At 39.7% G+C, this 23,351-nt stretch overlaps 2 protein-coding genes across 7 annotated transcripts in view; one reads left to right on the top strand and one right to left on the bottom strand.

The window, feature by feature from the left end:
* Positions 1–214: 214 nt before the first annotated feature.
* sqlea (squalene epoxidase a) lies at positions 215–7,042 on the top strand. The gene is made up of 11 exons (XM_067508920.1): positions 215–911; positions 1,260–1,506; positions 2,146–2,323; positions 2,618–2,714; positions 2,835–2,948; positions 3,361–3,532; positions 3,890–3,985; positions 4,428–4,570; positions 4,840–4,936; positions 5,083–5,170; positions 5,851–7,042. Exons 1-11 carry the CDS (start codon positions 633–635, stop codon positions 6,041–6,043), a joined length of 1,704 nt encoding a protein of 567 aa, XP_067365021.1. The 5' UTR covers positions 215–632; the 3' UTR covers positions 6,044–7,042.
* A 927-nt stretch (positions 7,043–7,969) lies between these two features.
* oxr1a (oxidation resistance 1a) overlaps positions 7,970–23,351 on the bottom strand; it is a 141,551-nt gene continuing 126,169 nt past the window's right edge. For 4 of the 6 annotated variants that reach the window (XM_067508913.1, XM_067508914.1, XM_067508917.1 and 1 more), the window contains 8 exons: positions 21,001–21,166; positions 18,661–18,826; positions 14,984–15,064; positions 13,585–13,710; positions 11,020–11,172; positions 10,767–10,862; positions 10,312–10,385; positions 7,970–10,115 (listed from right to left, as the gene is read on the bottom strand). In XM_067508913.1, coding sequence (XP_067365014.1) covers positions 9,980–10,115; positions 10,312–10,385; positions 10,767–10,862; positions 11,020–11,172; positions 13,585–13,710; positions 14,984–15,064; positions 18,661–18,826; positions 21,001–21,166 — 998 coding nt within the window. In that variant the 3' untranslated portion in view covers positions 7,970–9,979. Of the gene's footprint in view, positions 10,116–10,311; positions 10,386–10,766; positions 10,863–11,019; positions 11,173–13,584; positions 13,711–14,983; positions 15,065–17,065; positions 18,630–18,660; positions 18,827–21,000; positions 21,167–23,351 lie in introns of those variants that run through there. The other 2 variants (XM_067508915.1, XM_067508919.1) reach the window with 2 other exon arrangements.

The raw sequence follows: 23,351 nt of genomic DNA, 5'->3' as shown, positions 1-23,351 counted from the left end.
GTTTTATCCTGTGCTGTTAAGGAAAAGTCTTGCCAGTAGACTTAACCAGTGGGACCTGGTCTCTTACTCTCCGCCTTTTTTTTTTTTGCGTTGACTAAGACTAAGAGCTCTACTTTTACCCCGATCTTTTATTCTAAAATAAATGAATCGTTCATCTCTCTTCCACTGACATCACATCATACTACCAACCTGTCAGTTCGCTGTCCAATCAGCGGTCGCGGGGCGACCCACTCCCAGGTTTGTTGTCCAATCAGCGTATAGCGTGAGCTCTGCTCACCGTCACGTCATTCCTGATTGGAGGTTTGAGCCGTGGAGGAGGCGGGATGTGAAACCACCGAATCCAAAGTGGTCCGTGTTTCTCATTAGCATAAATTATTCAGCAGCATCTCTCCTGCTGTCTGCGATACGAAGGTAACAGCTTCCTTAGTGATAGCTGACTTGTTTTTTGTAGCACCTGAAGAATAATATAAACTCAACCATAATTACCAGTAGTGTCTTATTGCAAGGTGATATTTTTTATTCCATCTTATATAAAACCAGTTACTTAAGTGCTCTTTTTCTATCACCATCAGTGCAACTTTTATTTATTTTGTATTTTTTTTATATTTTAAAAAATTGTAGAATCCTCAAATATGTGGACTTTTCTGGGCATTGCGAGCTTCACATATCTTTACAAAAAATCCGACACAATTTTGACGTTGGCTTACAAAGAGCTGCTGATAGTCGTTGCCTTGTTTCTAACAGTCGGGCTGCTGCTCTCATATATCAGGTATTTTCATAGCGAGAAGCTCCGCGTCTCTCAGGTGTTTAATTCACTTCTGAGCTTCATGTCTCTTCTACCTGTTCTCAACCACTTAATTCCTGAAACTTCAACACCGAGGAGCGAGAAGGCAGAGAAGAACAGTAAAAAGGTAAGATAATTCATGTTAATTAGGCCTAAAAAAGGAGACAAAGAGATAAAAGAATAGAATTATGCTGAGGTTTTTACATTTAACTGTAGTCTTTCCATATTTTTATTAATTTATTTAAATGTATGTCTGCATAATCTCCCCCCAGAAACTGGTTCCTTATGTAGGCATACTACATAAGTTCCACACAAGAGCACCAAATTCTCATGAATGTTTGTATTCTATACAACTACAGCTGAAATTACAGGGACATATTTGCCCGTTAGATAAAGTATAAAAAAATGTACATTTGTCCATCGTTTGCCTAACAGTCCTGGTCAGTTTGGATTTGACTCTCCAATCTGTCTATAGAGAAGGCGAACAAGGACACGAGTAGAAGCCGAAAGCTCTGCCTCAGCCAGTGGCTCCTCTGTGGCCCTGGAACCAGATGTGCTGATTGTTGGGGCCGGGGTCCTGGGCTCCGCGATGGCAGTTGTTATGGCCCAAGATGGGAGGAAGGTGACGGTGGTGGAGAGGGACCTGAAGGAGCCTGACAGGATAGTGGGGGAGCTGCTGCAGCCTGGAGGACACAGGGCTCTCAAAGAGCTTGGGTTGGAAGGTCAGAGAAAGAAGCGGCTGTGCACCATTTAGAGTTAGATTAGGTTTTTTTTTCTTATGGGTTTGTATTTAGCTCATACAGCTCATTAATACCATAAACCTTGCTAGGGGTTGTAAATGATTAGGGTAGCAGTTTTCTATACACTATGAAAATTAAGAACACACCTTTGAGCCACTCTGCCGTGAAAAATTATGACAGTAGTATTGAAAAAACAGTTCCAAGAGTTTTTTTAGCTGTAAAAAATACACCTACAATATTTCCATTGGATGAGCTGCTGCAGCAATGTTGAATCCTACTGTACAGTCAATCATGTCAGATATCTACTATACCACAAACTGATACATGTAAATCTGCTCACATAAACGTAAGAAGGTTTAAGTATATATTTCACATCTTAGAACAGGTAAATGGAATATGAAACAGAGAACAAGGATTTACAGTGACAGTAATGTTCCATCCATTCAGCATTTTAAACCAAGTTTTCCACATGTTTTTTTAAACAGCTTTTAATTTTCCCTTATGCATTAAATCACACATACTGTACAGTCTGAGTGAAAAATGAATGTGAAACTGAGCTGCAGCCTTATGTGTGTGTGTGTGTGTGTGTGTGTGTGTGTGTGTGTGTGTGTTTGGCCTCAGGTTCAGTGGAGGGTCTGGATGCCCATCTGGTCAAAGGCTACGTGATCCATGACATAGAGAACAGAACAGAGGTGGAGATCCCCTACCCTCAGGAGGAGGGGAGTATCCAGTGTGGACGAGCTTTCCATCATGGTCGATTCATCATGGGCCTGAGGAGAGCCGCCCTCGCCGAGCCAAAGTGAGTACAGTCGTGAGCAAGGGACTTTCATGTGGCAGCTGGCTCATGTGGTGACGATGTTTTTGACACCACTGAGGGTTGGAGGGAACAGCAGTGTCATTTTAAATCTGGTCCATGGCCTCTGCTTTGATTTGTTTTGTATTTGTGTCAAACTGCCATTTTCAAGTTCAATGATAAATGTTAATGTGCATTTCTAGCATTTGGTATTTATTTTGTTGCAGTGGCTTTTCATACTGACTATGCCCTACTGGCACGTACAGGTGAAGTCTTTAACTGTCCTTTTGTGCCCCCCAGTGTCACAATTGTAGAAGGCACCGTCATCAGTTTAGAGGAAGAGGACGGATGTGTAACTGGAGTCCAGTACAAGGACAAACAAAGTGGAGATGTTAAGGTAAGAACAGGAAGCTCCGCAGTAAATGCAGCACTTTCAGCGTAGAGCTGGACATCACGGAAAGAAATAATGTTAAATGCAGAAATTGTATGAAGAATGTGTCAATCTTTGGTCCCGCAGAAAATCCATGCAGGACTGACTGTGGTGGCTGATGGCTGTTTCTCCAAATTCAGAAAGAGTCTGGTCTCTGGGAAAGCTCGCATCTCCTCACACTTTGTTGGATGCCTCATGAAGGTAAAGTAGCAAGAACAACATCACCCAGTTCGAACGTTTGATTGTGCTAGAACTAAAACTGTTTGTTGATCAGCAGAAAATGAACTGACACCTATTTTTATTGACCAATTGCGATGCATTTTATTAGCTCTTTGGTCAGATTGAACATTCAAAGATGCAACAAACTCTGGCCGAAAGTAGCATGTTGTGTCACTCATTTGTGCTTTATAGTACGAAATTTCCTAAAGATATTATTGATTTAGGAAATGAATTTGAGTGCAGAAGACAGATTGTGCTTCACCATCTTTAAATATCGCTAAAATACAATATTGATTATTGATCAATGTGTCGATGTAATGCAATAAATCACTGCATTAACAGATGTAAGCTCAGCATTTGTGTTTGTCTGAGTCATCACCATGTTTCTCCTCAGGACTGTCCCCAATTCAAAGCCAACCACGCTGAGCTGGTGCTGGCCAACCCGAGCCCAGTGCTCATCTACCAGATCTCGTCCTCGCACACCAGAGTCCTGGTGGACATCAGAGGCGATTTGCCACGCAACCTCTCTGAGTACATGGCTGAGAAGATACACCCACAGCTGCCAGGTAAAAGATGGATGAGATACAGCTTCTTCTTGACACTGTCTCTGAGGCTTCATTCTTGGATAAAACTGACTAGGATGATAGGGGGGAGGGGAGAGGGGGGGGGGGGTCTTCCTGTAGAGTGATTAATGAACACAGTTTGTAACAGGGGTTGTTTGAGGAAGATCTTTTTCGGAATGATTTGGCTTTTTAAAACTTTTGTGTGAAGCACAGAATTCACTTGAAGTTATGGAAACAAAGAATATGGTGAGACTGCAGCATTTGGTTGTGTGTTTCGCCGGGAAAGCAGCAGTTCGAGGGCTTGACATTCAGGCAGCTGAGTGATCGACCCCCTTCGCTCTGTTTCTTGTTTTTCCTCAGAGCACTTGAAGGAGCCTTTCATGATGGCGCTACAGAACGATCGACTCAGGTCCATGCCCGCCAGCTTCCTCCCTCCCTCCCCCGTCAACAAGCCAGGTACTGTAGCGTTATCCACTGTGGTGTCCTTTTAGGATAAAACAAACCTAAAACAGTTTCCTGCTTTGCGATTAGTTTATGTGTTAGGTTTAACTCTAAAACTGCTGTAAAATTATTATTTATGGATAAATTAGATAAATATTTTTTACATGAAAGAACATGCCCCACATGTAATGGAAAAGTCCAGCGTTTTAAATCTACTCTTACTCAATAATTTAAGTACTTGAAATAAAAGTACTTTATGCAGAATGGTCCCTTTCACATTCCTGATACACAATAATGTTTGAGTCTGATATTTACACTAAATACACTAGTTACTTTACATTTCGTATTAATCTCATTCTGAGGAGTAACTGCTGTAGTAACTTTAACGTTATCAAATAAATGAATTATAGTCAAAGTACGATATTCGCCGGACAAACGGCTCCCTGTGGTTTTGCAGGTGTGCTTCTCCTGGGTGATGCTTATAACATGAGGCATCCTCTGACGGGAGGAGGGATGAGTGTTGCTCTCAATGACGTTCGCATCTGGAGGAGCCTGCTCAAGAACATCCCAGATCTGTATGACGACCAGGCAATACTGCAGGTAAACAGTTTGACCCTTCAGTTTCTCCATCGTAATCCTTTTTTTTTTTTAAATTAGTAAATCTTTTGACAATATTGTTGTGTTTAAAAACACATAATTACTGCTCTTGCAGACAACAGTCTGACTGATTTTTCTGCAGCTGACTTACATGACAGCAAGCAGACGCTATATTTGGAGCACAACCTTTGCCTTATTCCCCTGCCGTAGGTGAGAGACTGCAGACCAGTGTGCAATATCACACTCAGCTTTTTTTCCCCTCTTCTCAACAGGCAAAGAAAAAATTCCACTGGGAACGCAAGTCATCACATTCTTTTGTGGTGAATGTTTTGGCCCAGGCCCTGTACGAGCTGTTTGCAGCCACCGACAGTGAGTCTCTGTCTGCCACTATTCACACATACGGTAGCAAACAACGACTAGAACGTTTTGCATTTTTGAAATTTATGAGCCTGTGATTCTGCATTGTATGGAAATGTGTGATGTGTGAGTTCATGTGGTTGTTTTGTGGCAATTAGATTCTCTTCACGAGCTACGAAAAGCCTGCTTCCAGTACTTTAAGCTCGGTGGAGAGTGCATTGCTGGACCTATTGGACTCCTCTCAGTGTAAGCATTAAATTATGTCCTTATACACCATTTCTTATGGAAATACTTTTAGAGACACACTTGTTTTGTATATGCCTGTTCATTGTAAGGCCAAAGAGCGTTAGTTTAGTTGAGCATAAAAACTGGAACCAGTCAAACAACTTGGATCTGTCCAGAATCCACCTGTCAGCATCCTCAAAGGCCAACTTTGTATCTGTTCTGCTGGTGACGTCCCATTTGGTGTTTGCATCCACCAGTTTTTATGTCCATGGGTTTTATTTGTGCATACGTTATAAATTAATTATTACTAATGTATAAATAAATGAATACATTATTTTTTTATTTGCTGCTTTTATGCTTTGCTGTGAAAAGTCACAAGCTGCATAATTGGATGAGGACAGAGCCAGAATAAGGTGCTTATTTTTTTAAGTTTAGCTAAAACGCTTTTATTGAACTATTTATATTTTATTGGTTTAATCAAAACTAACAAACAAACAAAAAAAGTCAAGGGTGGTTTTATGTGGAGTTCTGATGGCACCGCCAGCCCCATGTTTCCAGTCTTTGCGCTAAACTCAACTAAGCGGCTGCTGGTGGCAGCTTCATATTTACTGTGCAGAAATAAAAGCATAAAAGCAAAACACAACACAGCACTTTGACAATTAAAATGTATCAGTTTAATTGTTTATTTCTTTATTAACTAGGTTGACCCCCAAACCCATGACCCTCATAGGGCACTTCTTTGCTGTGGCACTGTATGCAATCTACTTCAACTTCAAGTCTGAGTCTTGGATCACCAAACCTCGGGCTTTATTAAAAAGCGGAGCGATCCTGTATCGAGCCTGCACAGTCATGCTTCCTCTCATCTATTCTGAACTGAAGTATCTGGTATACTGAAGAGTACAACATGTGGATTCCGACAAACCAGACCTGGTTTAAGGTCTGAACAGATCAATGCCTGAAGCAAAGCACAAACCATAGCCCAATTGATCTGTGTTTAGGAGTTTACGCTGAGTTTTGAGGGTTAAAAAACATCCAATTCCAATCTGACAATACAAACATGTAAAAACTGGGGATCTCTTATATTTCATTGCTGTGGAGTTTTGGACTAACATACATAACCAGCAGCACATAAGTTGAAAAACAGACACATTTACTTATTAAAAATAACCACTACTTATGTCACCGTATCGAAACGTGGCATATTTAACAAGCACAAGCCAGACAGAAGAAGAAGAATCTTCCTTCATTGTCATTTGCGTCTCATTGTCCGCACATTTATTTCTAATCTTTTTCCACCAGTCTAATAATAGTTCTTTCACCACTTCTAGCCAGCTACGTATCCTTGACTTCCCATTCATTTAAATTCTTGTTAAAAGCCAATGACAATGACATGGGTCTGACTCTTAGCAAAAAGTGCTAAAAATTGGTACTTGATAGTTTCCATGTTCGCCTTCCTGCCAGAAAAAGACACTGCTCCTGCCTTTTAATATGCCATTGTGTCAATGTCATACTTTAATGCCTTGTTCCTATTTGAACACAGGTACTGAAACAGTGCCTTGTTATGCAATAAGCCCTGTTTGTGCTCGCCCAGTAAAGGACTGTATTAGCTCACATCCTGGATTTGAGAGCGTTGCAGCCAAATTACCATTACAGTTACCATGTGGAACATGGCACCTGGATTATTATTCTGCAATAGACCTCAGTTTTCTGCTGTATATTTACTTGTTGAGGTGATTTGCTGTATCTTATTTGTGGATCATTGTGTAATTGAAGATTTTTTTTTTTTTACACAAGAATTTCCCATTGTAATTGTGAAGCACTGATATTAGGATGCCATTAAACAGAAACATCACATTGCTTTTCACACACAAAATAAAACCTACTTTTCCTGTATATTTTTTTCCAACAAACTTTATTTGTTCAAGTTGAACACAGTTTGTGACAGGTTTAGGTTTGGAACATGCTGACAGTGCAGTTAAATGTGACAGAAAACAGATAATCCAGATTTCAGAATGATTCCTGCACTATTTTAGTCCTGCTAGATGTCAGCATTGACCTGACGTAGCATGTTGCTGTGGGTCCGGTTGCGATTGGGACTGGAGACTGAAAGAATATTGATCCTAACAGGACCAGATCAGTGGATCGTGGTCATGTGTTTCTCTGGAGCTGATGGCTCCTGAAGAGTCAAACAAGCTTAATGTTTCAATTTGCTTGTATACATCAACATCTGCTTTATGGAACTTGTTTAATTAATAAAAATACATAAAGCCTAATTCTACACACTAAATCTACTCAATAGAACATTTGGACAATGCAGGACCAACACCAATAAATCTGACCATTAGATGGCGTTCACTCCCAGCAGGAGTCCTGGTTAATTTGAGCTGTAGTTTATGAGTCTGTCTGTTAACAGTAGAGCTCTCAGTGAACTGGATCAAATTCCTCTGCTTTGCAGCAACACTAGCTCAGGAAAATCCATTGTGGAACATGATAAACTGATTGATTAATGAAGAGTTTGCCTACTTTATTTAGTATTAGGTCTTTTACCACAGCTGTTTTTATCTGTATGATTGTTTTTTTTTTATTTTTTTACAAAACAAGTGGTCTTCTTTTCAACTACAGTGAGTAGTCCTGTTAAGTTATTCATTGGCAAAATAATTGCAATAATAAATATATTCTTATTTAAATATTAAATTATTCCACTTTGGACTCCATTGGCTGAGAACCACAGAATTACAAATAGAGTACAGGGCAAAATCTCCAAAAGAATAGATAAGATAAAGCTGACATGAATAAAAGTATGACAAATTCAGTCACATCCCAGGTTACAACAATTAATTCAGCTTTATTTTTATTTATACATCACTAATACATTGTATTCTGGTGAAATAGTTGGAAGAATTATCCATAATATTCTTTGTGACTCTTCGCAAGGACACAAATACTGGTGTGGAAGACCAGAAAGGGGGGAAGAGAGCTCCTTAGGGGGAGGGCTATGTATTGTACACACTTCCCTTCACCCACCCTCAAGTGCCTGTCAGAGGTCAGTCTCGTCTGGATACCTACCTGCACTCAGTGAGACTCACCTGACAGCCACATGAGGAGAGAAGCCGTCCCTTGCTGCCATGTTTAACCCAATTCAACCCCCCTTCCAGCTTAGAAGAATCCTCCTTTATAAACACAGAGAGCATTAGGGCTTCACCTTACTGATATTGGTAGCAGCAAGCTTTCTACTAACAGTTAACATCTTAATGGTCTAAACAAAAAAGAACTGTACAGCTACTGCTAAGAGAATCTAAGAACCTGGCCGTGACGCAGATTAAAGTGCTAGATGCAACCCATCAATCCACACTTGATTTTATATATATATATATTTATATATATTTATATTGCATTATCTATTTTTGTGTGTGTGTGTGTGTGTGTATGTATGTATATATAAAATATATTCGTATATATGTGTAATATATACATATACACACACACACACATATATATAATAGATAGAATATATAGGAACAAATCTACTATTTTAACATTAATTTACAAAGTAATATACATTATATTGTAACAGCTGAAATATCAGCACAAACAGATTACTGTCACACTTAACAGCAACATATATGATTATATAAAGCCATATATAATCATATATACCATTACATAATTGTCATATATGCATGTAAAACAGTTAACCACGTCTCAGGCTTTTCAAATGATACCCAGAAAAGCGACTGTATCAAGACGTAAAAGCTTTACAAGTTTCTCTCTTGAAAGAGGGACAGGTGGCGGCAAAAGTGCCGCGACCTGAGGGTATTTGAGGTCACAGGACAGATATTTGCATAATCCACAAATCTATTGCAACACATTACTGTCTACAAACAGTACAGCCAGCATCCTGCAAGAGGAGCTGGTGTCAGCTGGACTCACACGTACACCCACTGAACAGAACATTACGACAATGAGTGATCTGGTTATAGCTATGTGCTTTCAGATGGTGTGCTATGACAGTGAACAACAGGAGGACTACAATACACAATACTCTATAAGTTTAGCCTCAGAAGACAACTCAAAACTGCACTGTAAAAAGACGCCCCAATACATATTCTCTTTTCTGTGAGTTAAGTGTCATCGTATCCTGCTGCTGCTGCTGTGTTTTTTTTATCATGGTGTTTTTCCCCAAATTTCCTGTTTTTTCTTTTTTTTTTGTTACACTCCACCTTCACCAAAGGAATGGAATGTGTTCAGCTTATCTCCTTTCTTTCCTTCTAAGTGGGTCTCTCTCCATCAAGGCTGACTACACAGTGAGTAGCATCCTGCCAAATAAAGTTCTTGGGGCCTTTAGAGGGTGCTGGGGACTCCTTGAGGTTCAGATACACAATCTGGACCAGTAGGGCAGGTTTCTCTTCTTGCAGCAGTCACAAACCTCAGCCGCCATCATCTTCTCCACCTCTCAAGACAAAGGAGCTTCTATGGCCCTTTTTTCCTCAGAAAGGCCTGAGGGTCCCATCCCGGCTACCCACTCCTCATCCCCCGATACAAACCATCTTACCATCATTTTCACTCCTTTACACTTGCCCTAAACTTTAAAGACGCTGCACAAGGCTGTAACAAGGTACACACAAAGGTAATTTTTCACAAAAAAAAAAAAAAGCTCCGCAATAACTGCAGTAGTAAATCACAACAAGCATCCAATAGCTGGCTTCCGGCCCGGGGAGCCCTGGTGATGTGCAGTTAGGTTTGGGACGTTGCCATTGTTCTAATGGAGGACAACTCCTCGGTTTGCTCTCTGCAGGACATGTTTTTAATTCCATGTCGTTCGTTGTTTAATTATTCAAATGCCCAGATCTCGATGTCCTGCACATAGAAATCCTCCTTTTTTGAGAGCATAGGGTTCCCAAATGTTTTACAGGAGTGACTTCTGCCATGGTAAAGGTCTCCATCAAGCCACAGGCCAAACTCCCCGCTAGATGAAAAAAATAAAAATAAAATAGTTTTAAACTTTTAAATAGTTTCATTTTATTGAGCACAGCGTAAATTTTGCAAAAAACACCTTTTCAAACAACCCTTCAACACAATAGAAATCCTTTCAAACTAATGCATCTACGTACCATATTTATATTTCCGTTATACTGAAGCCAATAAAGCCAGCTGGGGCTTACCTTCCTCCACCAAAAGCTAAGGAGTCCATGTCTCCTTTCATAAAGAACATGTTGTCTCCTGTCCATTTGTACACCTGTTGCAGACACAGTACAGCAGACTAACATCAGTATAGTATAAATCACAATTAGGCAAATTTTACACTGCAACAATCACAAAAAACAATCTGTGAAATCCTGGAGGGACTGATTACTGTGTATAATTATCTGTTTTCAGGTTCTTTCAGACCGCATTCACCTCATAATTGTGATTTATGGTTTTGATATGGCAACAGTTTTGGCATCTGTTTGGACTCAGTTATTTTCTTTCTGACACAGTGTGAATATTCACTCTGACAGGTAGTGTTCAGTGGGTTTACCGGATCTTTTTCACTCAAAACAGCTGCTGCTGGCAAAGAGCTCGATCACAGCAGTGAGAGGGAATTAAAACAAGGAACCATCATTAAAGGTCGGCTCACCTCAAACTCTGGATAGAAGGTATAGAGGAAGGTCTCTCCAGTGCCATAGAAGCCATCGCTGACTTTAAAGGGCTCGGATGCTAGAGCACCAAACACCTGGAGAAAGAAGATTGTCTGATCAGTGTGGACTTTGGACTGAATGCTGACACCAACAGAGGAAGAAACTGTGAAATAATTACAGCTTAAAACTTAACAGCTGTTAAATCCATCACATTAGGATGTAGTATTATAGTGTTTCTGTTGAGCACCTTACCTGGCCATCGCTGTCCTTAATGACCATGAGCACGGGGGTGTCCTGGCCCTGCATGGCTCTGTACAGTGTCTTAATGCTCATGCCATGCTTAGATGTGCCAAAGGCCAATGTCCATGGGTACCCAATGGTCCGTGGTGGGAGATTCCTGGCAAGCTGTGTGGGTATATAATAAAAAAGGAAAGATGGAGGAGGGGGAAAAAGAGAAAGGACATGAACTACAGAAAGGCCACAGCAACCAATGCTCAATTACATCTGTGGTGACCTTTAACATCATCTGGTGTTTAAAAGAAGAGTAACAGGGCTTCAGACACACAGAGCAGCCTCAAGAGAAAGAGAGGTCCAGCACTCCCTGAGAGAGCGTGCTGCCCTGCTGCTGACAGTCTGAAGGATTAACAGTGGCTGTGGTGCAGGGGGATTTAAAGGCAACAAAGGCACTGGAGGAGCAGTGCAGTGTATGCTTCATTTAATGGATATTAAAACAAGACTACGGACTAAAACCTGATACTGGAGTTAAAACTGTTGTGGTATGCAGCAACATTTTTTGCTGGACAAAGTCTTTTTTAGGTTCCTCCAGTAAATTATCATTTCCTCTGCTCTTTATCTGTTGGTTCTGCAGCAGGCACATAATCACCAGGCTGGAAACGAAGCCATGAGGAGATGAGCCCAGTTAGGGCTCATCTCTGCTCTGCTCTGAGCTCCATCCTCAGAGTAATTACAGGAAGCCACCTTTTGGCCATTGCTTGGTCAATATGCCAACTGAGACTCATTTGGAGCAGAGTGTGTCTGTGTGTGTTAAACTACACTGCCTGCAAGACATACACCACACATCAAGCAAAAAAGATTAGTGGCTCAGAAATGTTTGTTCAATGTGGGTCTAACGGGTACCAGCTTTCTGTTTGATTATTTGTAAGACTTGCTCCCATTGTCTTTTAACTTCCATTTTAAACAAGTCAGCATATAACAAAGTTCATGTTTATGCAGAGGCTCTCTAATGCAATTATAAATCATAAATTAAGTACAAGTTGTGGCCTGTATCGCTTAGCAGGCCAACCGACATTTCATTTATTTCCATTCCTGATAAAAGGTGTTGTCCGATTAGCCACATGCTGACAGTTCTTCCTATAAACATGATCTTTTCTGCTGATGGTACGACTAACCTCACCTAAAAACTATTGGTTGAACAAATAAGTAATTCTACAGTGCTGGCAAATAATCCTGAAAGGTCCTTTGCAATGGTGCAAACACATAAACTAATTCAACCAATCCTCTGTGAATTATGTGCCACCTTGCCATTTAAAACCTCATACAAAAGAAATTACAATACATACATAAATAAATCATGACACGCATTGCAATTTTTGAGGGGGGAAATGTGGTTTTTGTGTCATCATGTGCAAAAATCAGTCTGGGAAATACTAGAGGACATTTGTGTGGCAAAATCCTTTTGTTCTCTTGAATAAACGTCATTAAAGAGCATAAGAACCGACAACAACTTAAGCTTTCTCTCGCTCATTTTGTGTTGTGTTATAAATCCAGCATACGCTTTCTCTCGCTAAAGCTCAAACTCTCTCATTCAGGTGGCAGCGTGATTAGTTCAGCAAAAGATTCTACACAATAAGCTAGTTCACCTGCGAGCAGAGCCTGTTAGCATCCTGACGCACAGTCAGGCAGTTCTAGTACCATTTTATAAGAGAAAACAATTTTGAAATGAAAAGCGATTCCTTATGTCTTAGGTCAGTGTCAGACTACGGCCTGGTTAAACACTCAAAGACGCTTGTATTCAGACCGTACAATGTGTCCTCTTAGGCTTTATTATGAAGAGATTTTTTAAGAGGAGCAGTGTGACACTCCATCTTGGCGTCTTGTGTGGATCTTTCTCTTGTTGCCTTCTATTTTGTCAGTCGGGAGAGAGCAGGGTATCAAAGAAATGTTAGATACAGAGGCTTGGGAGAAATCAGAGGTAACAATAACTGGTTAAGGTTGGATTAGGAAAACAGACTTTGTTTGTTTCCCCTGAATTTGCTCCTGAGCCTTAGGATATAACGCTAACCGTAGTGTGGTGCAGCAAATGAGAGAAACAGGTGTTGGTTCAAAATAAAAACTTTGCCGACACAAACACGCCTTCATTCACCCGAGGGCAAAAAGCAAGGTCAGTAAAGCTGCTCTGATGTGGTTGTAAAAAGTTACTGCAGATGAAAATACTGCACCTTCAAGTGTGAAATCTCTTTCAGAAAAAACAATCACATAGATAACAAGCACACTCTTCTATTTATGCATTAATATCTGTTAAAACATTTGCAATGTTTGTTTTTTTAATTTAATTATAGGCAAATTATTTATTGCTCAAGGGAATCCACTGATTTAATTTTTATTTATTATTTTTTAAAGCCTGGGTTTTAGCTGGGTTACTCGAGCACTGTTACTAACTTTGACCGACCTTTGGAAACACACAATACTATTTTCATTCACTATATTTTTAATTTCATTTTTTTTTTTTTTTTGACCCAATTGTGATGCTTGCATGTTTAATGCAGCATCACAACAAGTTTGTACAACAGCCTCTACCTTCTCTATCTGGTCTGCCTCCAGGAGATCACTAGGTTCTCTGAGGTTGGGTTTGAATGTGTCTGGCTCCAGCTCTGTCCTGATGGACACTCCAAGCTTGGAGTTCACCTCCTCCTTGGTGGTGATCTACAAATACAAATACATTTCAGATAAGCATTGCACACTTGCACACAAGGAAGTGACATAGTCAGAATTTAATCAATAGGGTAACAACTAACAAGCTGAACCCCTGTTCGATAGAAGTTGGTTCATATGTTTATGTGAATAGTAAATAATAAATTCTGCATAGCAGAAAGGGTGTAACTGCACAGGTAAATGCTTATTGAAGGAACTAACATCTCACAACTGGTGTCTAGCCTTTGCCTCACCTCAGCAACAAAAACACAATTTTCAAAATTTTTGAATGTAGTATTCCTGCCAAAGTTATAAACAGTGTTTCCTAGCAAAAGTCTTGTAATCCAACAATTTGATGAAGATAGCTGAATATCATCCTGACACTTTTCAGTGCCAGGTGACTAAGATTAGTTTTGCAGAAGTGGGAGTGAGGGCAGAGACAGTGTCTGGGAAAAGGAGAATGCAAAGTGAAAAGCAAATCAAGCCAATGAATAATTTGTGCTCTACTATTTGACATTTTCTCTGACCAATGACTGGGTTATTTATCTATCTTGATAACAGCGGATGATTGTGCCACTGCTTTGTCACTGGTGGCTGTGATGCTCTCACGTTTCAGTTCTAATTCAAACAGGCCCTACCTGCATTGTCCTCAGAAAGCATCATTCACCCTGTCAGGGAAGTCTTACTTCCAGCCTCCTCATCACACACCTTCTCTTTGTCCTGCAATACTCTGAAGACTCCTGCTCAGTTCTTAGGCAGGCCACATTCTTTACCTTCAGCCCATTTGATTATCACACACAATAAAAACAATTTGAGTTTCCTGCACAATATTTCGGTGTGACTTATACAAAACTACACAGTATTTGTTGCTATAAAAGCTAGCTAATAACCAGACAACACTATTTGATTGAAGCACTAAAGACATCATGACAGTGTCTAAAATGAGAAACCTGACACATGGAGATAAGGCTGCTGTCACATGAAAACCTCATCTCTCCAAACAAGCCAAATGTTCTGTAATAAACTGATAAAAATGTTTTCATTAAAATGTATGCTAAGTTGTTTACAATTTGGCTGCTATTAAAAAGACGTTTTGAATCGGTTTGTGCGCATGAACACTCAAGAAACCTACTTAACTTTTTATTTAAAACAATGAGAAAATGTGTTTTATGTATTGAAGCTTGTAGTGTGGAGCCTATAAGTAGACCATGTTGGTGCAGATAGCAGCAGTGCTGGGAAGAGCAGAGACATTGTGGGGGGGGTCAGGGAGGGCTGGTCAGGGCACCTGGAGTCGTTTGCAGAGTGAGCGCAGATCTTCACTGTTTAGAGCATCAACACGACGGTGGTACTCTGTCTGAGACACTACCTGGTTGTACAAAGACAGGAACAAGTGGAACATAAACCTCTGCCAGTTCTATTGCTGGCTCTAAGGTGGAAATAATGAGTTTGGAACAGAATTGTGTGCACTAAGTTGTGGGATTTCCACAGAAATTAACGCTTTTCTTAAAATCAAGGTAGATGTTAGTGGTTTGAATAAACAAAATGCAACAAAAGCCTAAAGTGGCCAATATTAAGAAGAGTGTATTTTGGTAAAAGAAGGACCTTAGGTACTTCAGAGCACTTAGTTGTTTTGCATGTTTGTGTAATATGTCTACTATTACTGCTATAAGATTCTAAGACCTAAGACACAAAGGCTAACTCACATACTCACACACTCACACACACACAAACTAATTGAGGAAGGAGGTCCAGCTGGTGCACCAATAATCAAAATATCCATAAATATTAAAGTAATTTATCTTTGTCTACAAACTTACAAACCAGACAGACCAACACGACCTACTACCTACACGCCAGACTGTTTCATACTCCACTTAAAGCTGCTGCCTCTGCTCTGCCACTGAACATACAGTAGGTTGGCGTTTAGTAGCCCACTGTGTCTGAGTACAGGAAAGAGTTGTAAAGCCTCATATACAATAAAAAAACTAACAAAATTAACATATTCACACAGCCATATGTATACAGTCTCATACAGGTCTACCTGTCAGTAATTGATAAAACTGATAAAGCCATTTGCTATTTTTTTTATACTTTTAAAAAAATAGCTGGGACAATCACACACCTTGTTGTTTCTGAATGTAAATGTGTTTTTGGGTAACAAGCTGCCCCTGTAAAGTTCTCAATAATGAAGCTTAGAGGCTAACTACAGGTCTCATAAAAAATGCATCTGTGCCTCACTTCACCTTCAGCTGAAGGTGCTACAGTGCCTCTGGAAAACGGGTAAGCTAGCAATAATAATAGCCTGCTGCAGGAACACGCTGTTCAGTGTCAATAAAATCTCTAGATCAATGTCATAATGAGGTTCATAAGTGACAATCAAGTAAGAAGCTATATGTTATATTTCTGTTATTATTTTTTAACAGAGCCACACACATCCCTTTAACGTTACGTGGCACCAAGAGAACAGACAGACAAGAGAGCAGTATCCTGACTGCTAAATACTGACCACATAGTGGCCACTTTGTTCAACACCGGTAACTGAACCGGATCGGTGTTTCAAGTTTACCCGTGACCACGTTAGCTGGGGACCGACTTCCGAATGCGTCAGTGGTTGCTCATAGTTACGGCAGCTGTTAAATGTGTTTTGTGTGAGTAAACGCTATAATCAAAACCCGGACGCTGTTTGCACCATGCACGTAAATACGGAAGCTGTTGGACGAAAAGAAAGTGCAGCGAGGAGCTCTGCTCGTAAATTCCCTCGATCTGTTATTTAATAAAATGTTGAATCTATAGGTTTGTCTTTTGCCTTTGCGCCGTTGTTTGAGTATGAAGTTATCCTGCCGGACTTGGAACATAATATAAAATAACGAAGAATCCGACGGGATTCGATATCGTCTGTCTCACTGGGGACAATGAGCAAGTAACGAACCCGCTGGACTATCAGCGTTCTCACTCACAGTTCACACTTCGACAGAGCACATCTTCAGCTCGTGCACAGCTCGTGCAGCGCTCAGCCAACTGCTTTTCTTGTTCTAATGCAGTCACATTAACTTGTGACCACTGAGTCCGGGTAGTAACTGTCTAAACGCGTGGTCCGTTAAAACCCTAAAGAAGCTGTTCTAACAGTCACTTTGCTAACGCAAACCCTTAAACATGACTAACACATTAGGCTGTGACGTATACTGTGAGCAACCACCACGGGTAAATGTAAAACACAGGACCGGTTACGGGGCTAGCCGGCTATTTAGCTTTTGTAGCAAGCTAGCATTGCTTGCTAACAACAACAACAACAACAACAACAACAACAACAAGAGCACGATTAAGGTTCACTAGAAAGTGAAAACGTGAACTACACACAGGAACATACACAGGTATACTTAGGCGTAAGCCGTTGCTCTTGGTCATTCACCCTCCTAGAAAACATGTTTTGCTTTCTGGGTGAGGCTGAAGTTGGAAAGTCACATTACAGATCCTTTAAGACAAGAAACCGGAGTTGGTTCGACAGCCGTGGAGCCTGTTTGACTAAAATAGAAGCACTTTTTCTTTTTTCCCAAAGGGGTCCTACCCACCGTAGGGTTTGTGTGACATCCCTGAAATCCAATAGAAATACAGGACAGAAGGAAAAGCGGCTCCCTATTGGTTAATATAATTATGATTCCGTCCCATTAGCGAGATGATTTAAAGATATATGAACGCCATCACAAGAGGTATAGTTTCCATAGAATTTGACAAATAATTGACAAATAATTGACAAAAGACTGACAAACAAACAAACAATCAATCAATCAATCTATCAATAAGCTCAATTTGATCAATATCTTTGTTAAACAAAATTCAATTTGTTGAAAGAAAAACAAAACAAAAAAACCCCCTTGAATCAAATATGTATTGTTTCCTGAAAGGTACTTGATTGTGTGCCTTAGAAATCATATATGATTAACAGAAAAAACGTAAGCAGCAGGTTCCTATTTACTTATTCAAATGTAATGGAGCCTCTGTTTGGCAGGATTCCAAGGTAAACAAATCAGTCCACTTTGTTTCCTACATCATTCATTTACATTAAAATTTAAATCCATGCCACTGCTCCCATTGTAACAACCTCTTCAAATGAAGGATCCCTCATGTTCATTATCCACACAGGCTTCTAAATTATCTAATTTGAACCGCCATAAATGCTGTACATTGTGCAGGGGCATGCATTAACAGTGCTGAAAAACTAAATAGACAAGTCGCATCTGCAATATGCTGCCAAGTCTTACTCAAACATTTACTTAAAACAAAGATTTAAAAAAAGACTGACATTAGTACCACAAGATTAGAAGATTCAGAAGAAGCAACTAAAACAATTTAGTTCCCAGTGATTGCATTCTCTGCATAAGGTCACCAACATATAATGGTGTGCCATTCAGCAAAACAAGTTGCCAAATGCTGACCAAAACCAGTGACAACCAAACAACATGTGATGAGTCTACAATACTTGACTACAATGACTAAGAAGAGTGAACAATTACACAAACATGCAAAAAACTTTGTTCAGAAGTTTAGGGTAGCACATTTTCAAGCAAAGCAAATGTTAACACAACTTAAATTACTTGCATGAAATAGGAAACACAAAGTTTTACTATCCAATCAAGCCATACTGTATCCTGCAATTCACACAGAAGTGCAAAATACAGAAGCAGAATACAAAACTGAGGATTGATGACTACACAGTTCCGATGGATTAAAAACTAAGATCAGCACAATACATTTACACTGTGAATTGCATAATGAAATAAAATTAGCACAATTCTTTAACATATAACGATAAACGTAATAATACACAACATACTATATGATTCAGGATTCACAGATTATGGATTCATCTCTAGTTGAGAACTTAATCCATGTCTGTTTGAGACTTTAGACAATGGCTTCACTCCAAACAAGGAAAACAAACAGTTTTAGCTATGTAGACCTTACCTCCCATTCCTTGACATTGAGGTCAGTGATGGGCTCATCCTTTGATGTTTCTGACACTTCGTTCTTTTTGACAACCCTAAACCCAGGCTCTTGTCCTATTCCCCTGACCCCCTCACCATACATGTCTGGGCTCCACTGCATGAAGAATACATACAGATGGTCTGACCTGGGGGTGTAGATACAAAAAAAGAGGCTTAGTTCTTAAATGTTGTAGAGGTTTTAAAAATAAAAGAACAAACTTCATTTGAAATGCACCTTTCATAGTCTATAAAATTTTAGCTCTGGTAACGACATACTAAAGACAACATATTTACATTTTAACTCTGACATAATTAAAATATACAGAACTGTAATGTACCACAATAATAATGCAAATATCAGGAACAGTATCCTCTCTGTCAAGATTACTGGAATTCTAAATTGTTAAATTGTTTTGTCTGTAAAGGTATGTGTCACAAACTGTTAGTTAAAATGCCCTGTAAAGTGGAATTGTAGATTCTTCATTTTGTGATATTGTATTTAAAATATACCCAGGAATGTAGTATGACTGTTCAAGGGCAGTGCGAAAAGCTATAAACAAATCCAAGTTTTTACTATGAACGCTTTCCCCGCTACTTACTTATTTGAACTCTGTGAAACGTGTAGTAAATAAATCAAAACATCTCACTGATTTGGATGTCTCAACCCTCTTCACGTGGATTGTATTTGTACACACCCCACCTCCCCTGTTTTTGTCTTTGGACGGGCATGATGTTAATATGAAAATATAGACAAGAACAACCTTGAATTACAGATTCCTTATCTAGTTGTAATGATTAGATGTGACCTGTGAAGAAATTAACAACTTTAACAACAGCCTGGGACACACACACTGCTGTGGCTGGAACATACAAAGTAGCAGTGACTGACTCAGTAGGTTAAGCTGTGTTCAGTCTTGAAACATTTGCCAGCCTCCCTTTCCTCCCACACCATTGCCAGGACACCTAAAGACACATCACACAGGTCACCTACCATCTAGGTCGAGGCACAGAGAACCTAGCATTGTCTAAAGAAAAGGCCTATGAGCATTCAACCCCATGCACTGTAGCATTTTTGCAATGCCGAGGAAGATTAAAAATAATAAGTAGTGACATGCACAAGCATTTTCTAGTGTTAAACCTCCCATCCCCATTTGGATCCGCTAACTTTTTTGTACGCGAGAGAAGCTGTAACTAAGCAACCTGCAGACAGAAACAATGGCGCGTTAATAAGCATGACTTGCAAAGTTTATGTTGAGTATGAAACGAGGTGGGCCTCGGAAGGCCAGAAGCATTTATGGTAGCATGACTAAATAAAAAGGACACGCCTGTTTGTCTGATTCAAATATAATTAGTAGCCTGAGAGAGAGAGAGAGACCATGTGTGCTTCTCATAAGACATGCACTTAAAACGGAGGAGGAGGTACTGTGCAACTGGTCAAATACCTCATCTGGTTCACCTCCTGAAATTATTTATGTTTTGTTTTTTTGCCTTGAACAAAGACTGTCAACCATATTTAACTTGAGCCAGAGACCAATGACATTTAAAACTGACTCTGCTGTGTCTCAAACTTGAGCTAAGTGACTAATCAAATGAAGCTATTAGTGCAATTGGGATTCATTCTTTACAGTTAACACATTACCCAATTACTATGGAAGCTCTAATTTAATTATGGTAATTGCTGATTTGGCAATTGCTTATACGGAAAAGAATGATGGCATTGAGAAAAACACATTAAAAAAAGCCAAATCTGTTTTCACTTAATTATGAAAGATTTTAATGTAGGTCAGAAAAAGTTCATGAGCGTCTTTGTAAATCCTCAAGATGCAACATCTAGACAAACATGAGCTTAGGGAAGACTGCACAGAGAACACAGGGAATCTGCTACAGCAGGCCCCTCTTGCATGGACACTATTTCTGCCCATGGGAGCAATAAAGTGTGCATGTCTGTTTCCCTGCAGAGTGAATGAATAATAAATCATTGTGCTGTCTGCAGAGACAGCGCAGCGAGATGGGCAGAACCCGCGTGTGGGAGTCAGACCTGACAAAGAATGCATATTTGATTGGCTTCAAGTATTAAAAGGACTGGAGGTGAGGTGCTTCAGTAACCCAGCTGACTATTGAGGTTTGTTAGGGTTTATTAGAATTATATGGGGCTCTGCTTTGCATGTTATCTGCTTTGGATTCTACAATTGTCAGAAGTCCTCCATTGTAAATACATATACAGGGCAGGCTTTGTGATTGTGAAGTCAGTTACGTAAGCTAACACAGAATTGTATTCAAATGCATTGTGCCCAGGGTTAGTGTGAGCGGAGGCACTGACCTCTCCTGTGGCACAGCAAACCAGTATTCATTCTTCTTGCCCTGCTGGGCATACTGCAGCATGGAGGCGCTGGCATTGGAAACAAATGTCTTCTTCATGGGCTTTCCCACCCGCAGACACAGGAACTTGTGAGAGCGGTGCTTTCGCCTCGCCGCAGACCCTGTACCTGGCAAAAGAAATATTCACATGGTCACTGAGGCATAAACATGAGAAATGATATGGCTTAAAGGCTATTATAACAAGACTCAAAGTTTCAAAAGAATATCTTGACATTTTAGGAAATGGCCTTTCTTTTTGCCAATGGCCAGATGAAAAAAAAAACCCTCTTCGCTCTCATGTGAGTAGTGTAAAAAACTGAAACAGCCAGAGAGGTTAGTCTAGCATAAAAGACTGGGAAACAGGGGAGAAACAGCTGAATTGGCTCAGGTTTGTAAGAGGCATCCATCTTTTGAATTACCTTATATTTTCGAAGCTGTCAAATTATTTCTTTGAAAACAAAGAACATCTTGTATACCATGTTTGTAATCCTTAAAAATTAACTTCATAGTACTTGCTTTCTATTTGTGACCTAGTTCTGTAGAGTATGTTTACTGGCTACTTGGCTACAGCTAGTATTATTCATTTTGATGCAGAAACACCACAGATGACAGTAATAAATGGAGTAGCACATCATAATTGATTGTGGCACTGAGCCTTCTGTCCATGATACATTATCAATGAGCTATTATAAACACAGGCCGAGGAAGCTGAATGAGGTCACTGTGCCAGTGACATTAGAGTGGCACATACAGTACTGTCAGCTCTGGGTTGGGCAGCACAACATAACTGGTAATAACGACTGAATAAATCTGAGTAATTTGCTTAGACAACATACCTTTAGTGGGACAAATGTAATTTTCAATATGCATTCATTTGGTATTAATGCAACGTGTTTTTGAACTTGCTGCTGTTATTGTGTAGGTTGTGCACTATGTGAATAAAGGGCAACTTTGTTGAGATCAGAACTGCTTTTGCAGCCTGGCCCTCATTGTGTCAATAACTGTAGTAGAGAGAACTGTAAATCTCGCTTTCACTATCTTGGACTGTTTCTTGTTGACAAGGAGAAAAACCTTTTTTGGGCTCATAAATATGTGTCCAACTAAAGTGGCTAATATGTACAAAAGTGACTCATTGAATGTGGCCGCTGTCAGATAACAGAGAAGCGACTGTGCCAACCACATACTTGGTAAAAGATGCTGTTATGGATTTGCACGTGTTAGTGTTACTTGCAATGGCACCTATTTCAGTTTATATTTAGTGGTTTTTAAGAATGAATCCAGTATAGTAGATCACACGGTTACTGCTTTTGTTTCATTTCAGTACACTCATCATCATCTTCCTGAAAAGAGATACTCCTTTAGTGGATATTCTACTTAATTAATAAAGTTAGGCTTCTAAAAGAAGTGACGGAGCAGAGTTGGGAATCACAGGCAAAAATAAAAACTAGTTTTTAAACAAATTGAGCCGTTTTCTTTGGCCATGGTTTTGAAATGGAGAAATCTTTTAAAAAAACAAATGCCCCAAAGTGATCTTAAAGTAAGGATATGAGCTAAGAACTGGACGAGCTTCATTTAAAATTGTGTGTAGCTCATTTCTGGAATTGTTTACTGGAAGAACACATACTGAATTACGGGTTTTTTTAATAAATAAATCTTGGCCAAAAGAAGAGAATAGTATGTGCACTATTGAAAAGAAAAAGACTAGATGATTACATTTCAAGTAAACTGGAGAAGGCATGGGAAGAAATCTTTTCATAATAAACTCCGGGCTCGTAGCTTATAACGCAAGTGAGGTACAAGGCAAGCAAAAATCTAAGTCAAGGAGAAAACATCAAAGTGAAGTCCTACCAGAAAAGTGTTTATGGTCTCTTTTTTCTTCATTTTGATGTACTTAAATTTTGTAAAGTTGAAACAGAAATGTGCTATTTGAAAGAATATATAGGTGTATTTATTATTACTAGTGTCTAGGAGGGAGGTTGCAGATTTCATTAATCTGATCCCCCACCCTGACCCTTTATAAGTGTGTGAAGGCCTATGGTGTCTGTCAGTTAACATGAGGCTGTCTATGCATTGGGTAGTGATGTGTCAAAAGATACGTAAAACTACAGGTCCTGGCTGCCATGTAAGATAGTTTGTACCTACTGAGTTACTGTAGAAACATAAGTTGAAGCAGCCTTTGTGAAAATGGATGCGCTCTGTGTAGAAAACATAACAATTCATATTTTCAGGTTTGAATGCTTTGAATGCTTTTCAATCTCTGCTAACACAGCCCTCTACTGTAAATCCTACACACTGCACCTTTTTGCGGTTTTA

The sequence above is a fragment of the Channa argus genome, chromosome 7, assembly GCF_033026475.1.
Source record: "Channa argus isolate prfri chromosome 7, Channa argus male v1.0, whole genome shotgun sequence".
Taxonomy (NCBI): Eukaryota; Metazoa; Chordata; class Actinopteri; order Anabantiformes; family Channidae; genus Channa; species Channa argus.
Note: the sequence above shows the minus strand (reverse complement) of the source record. Positions and strands in the feature narration are given on the sequence as shown.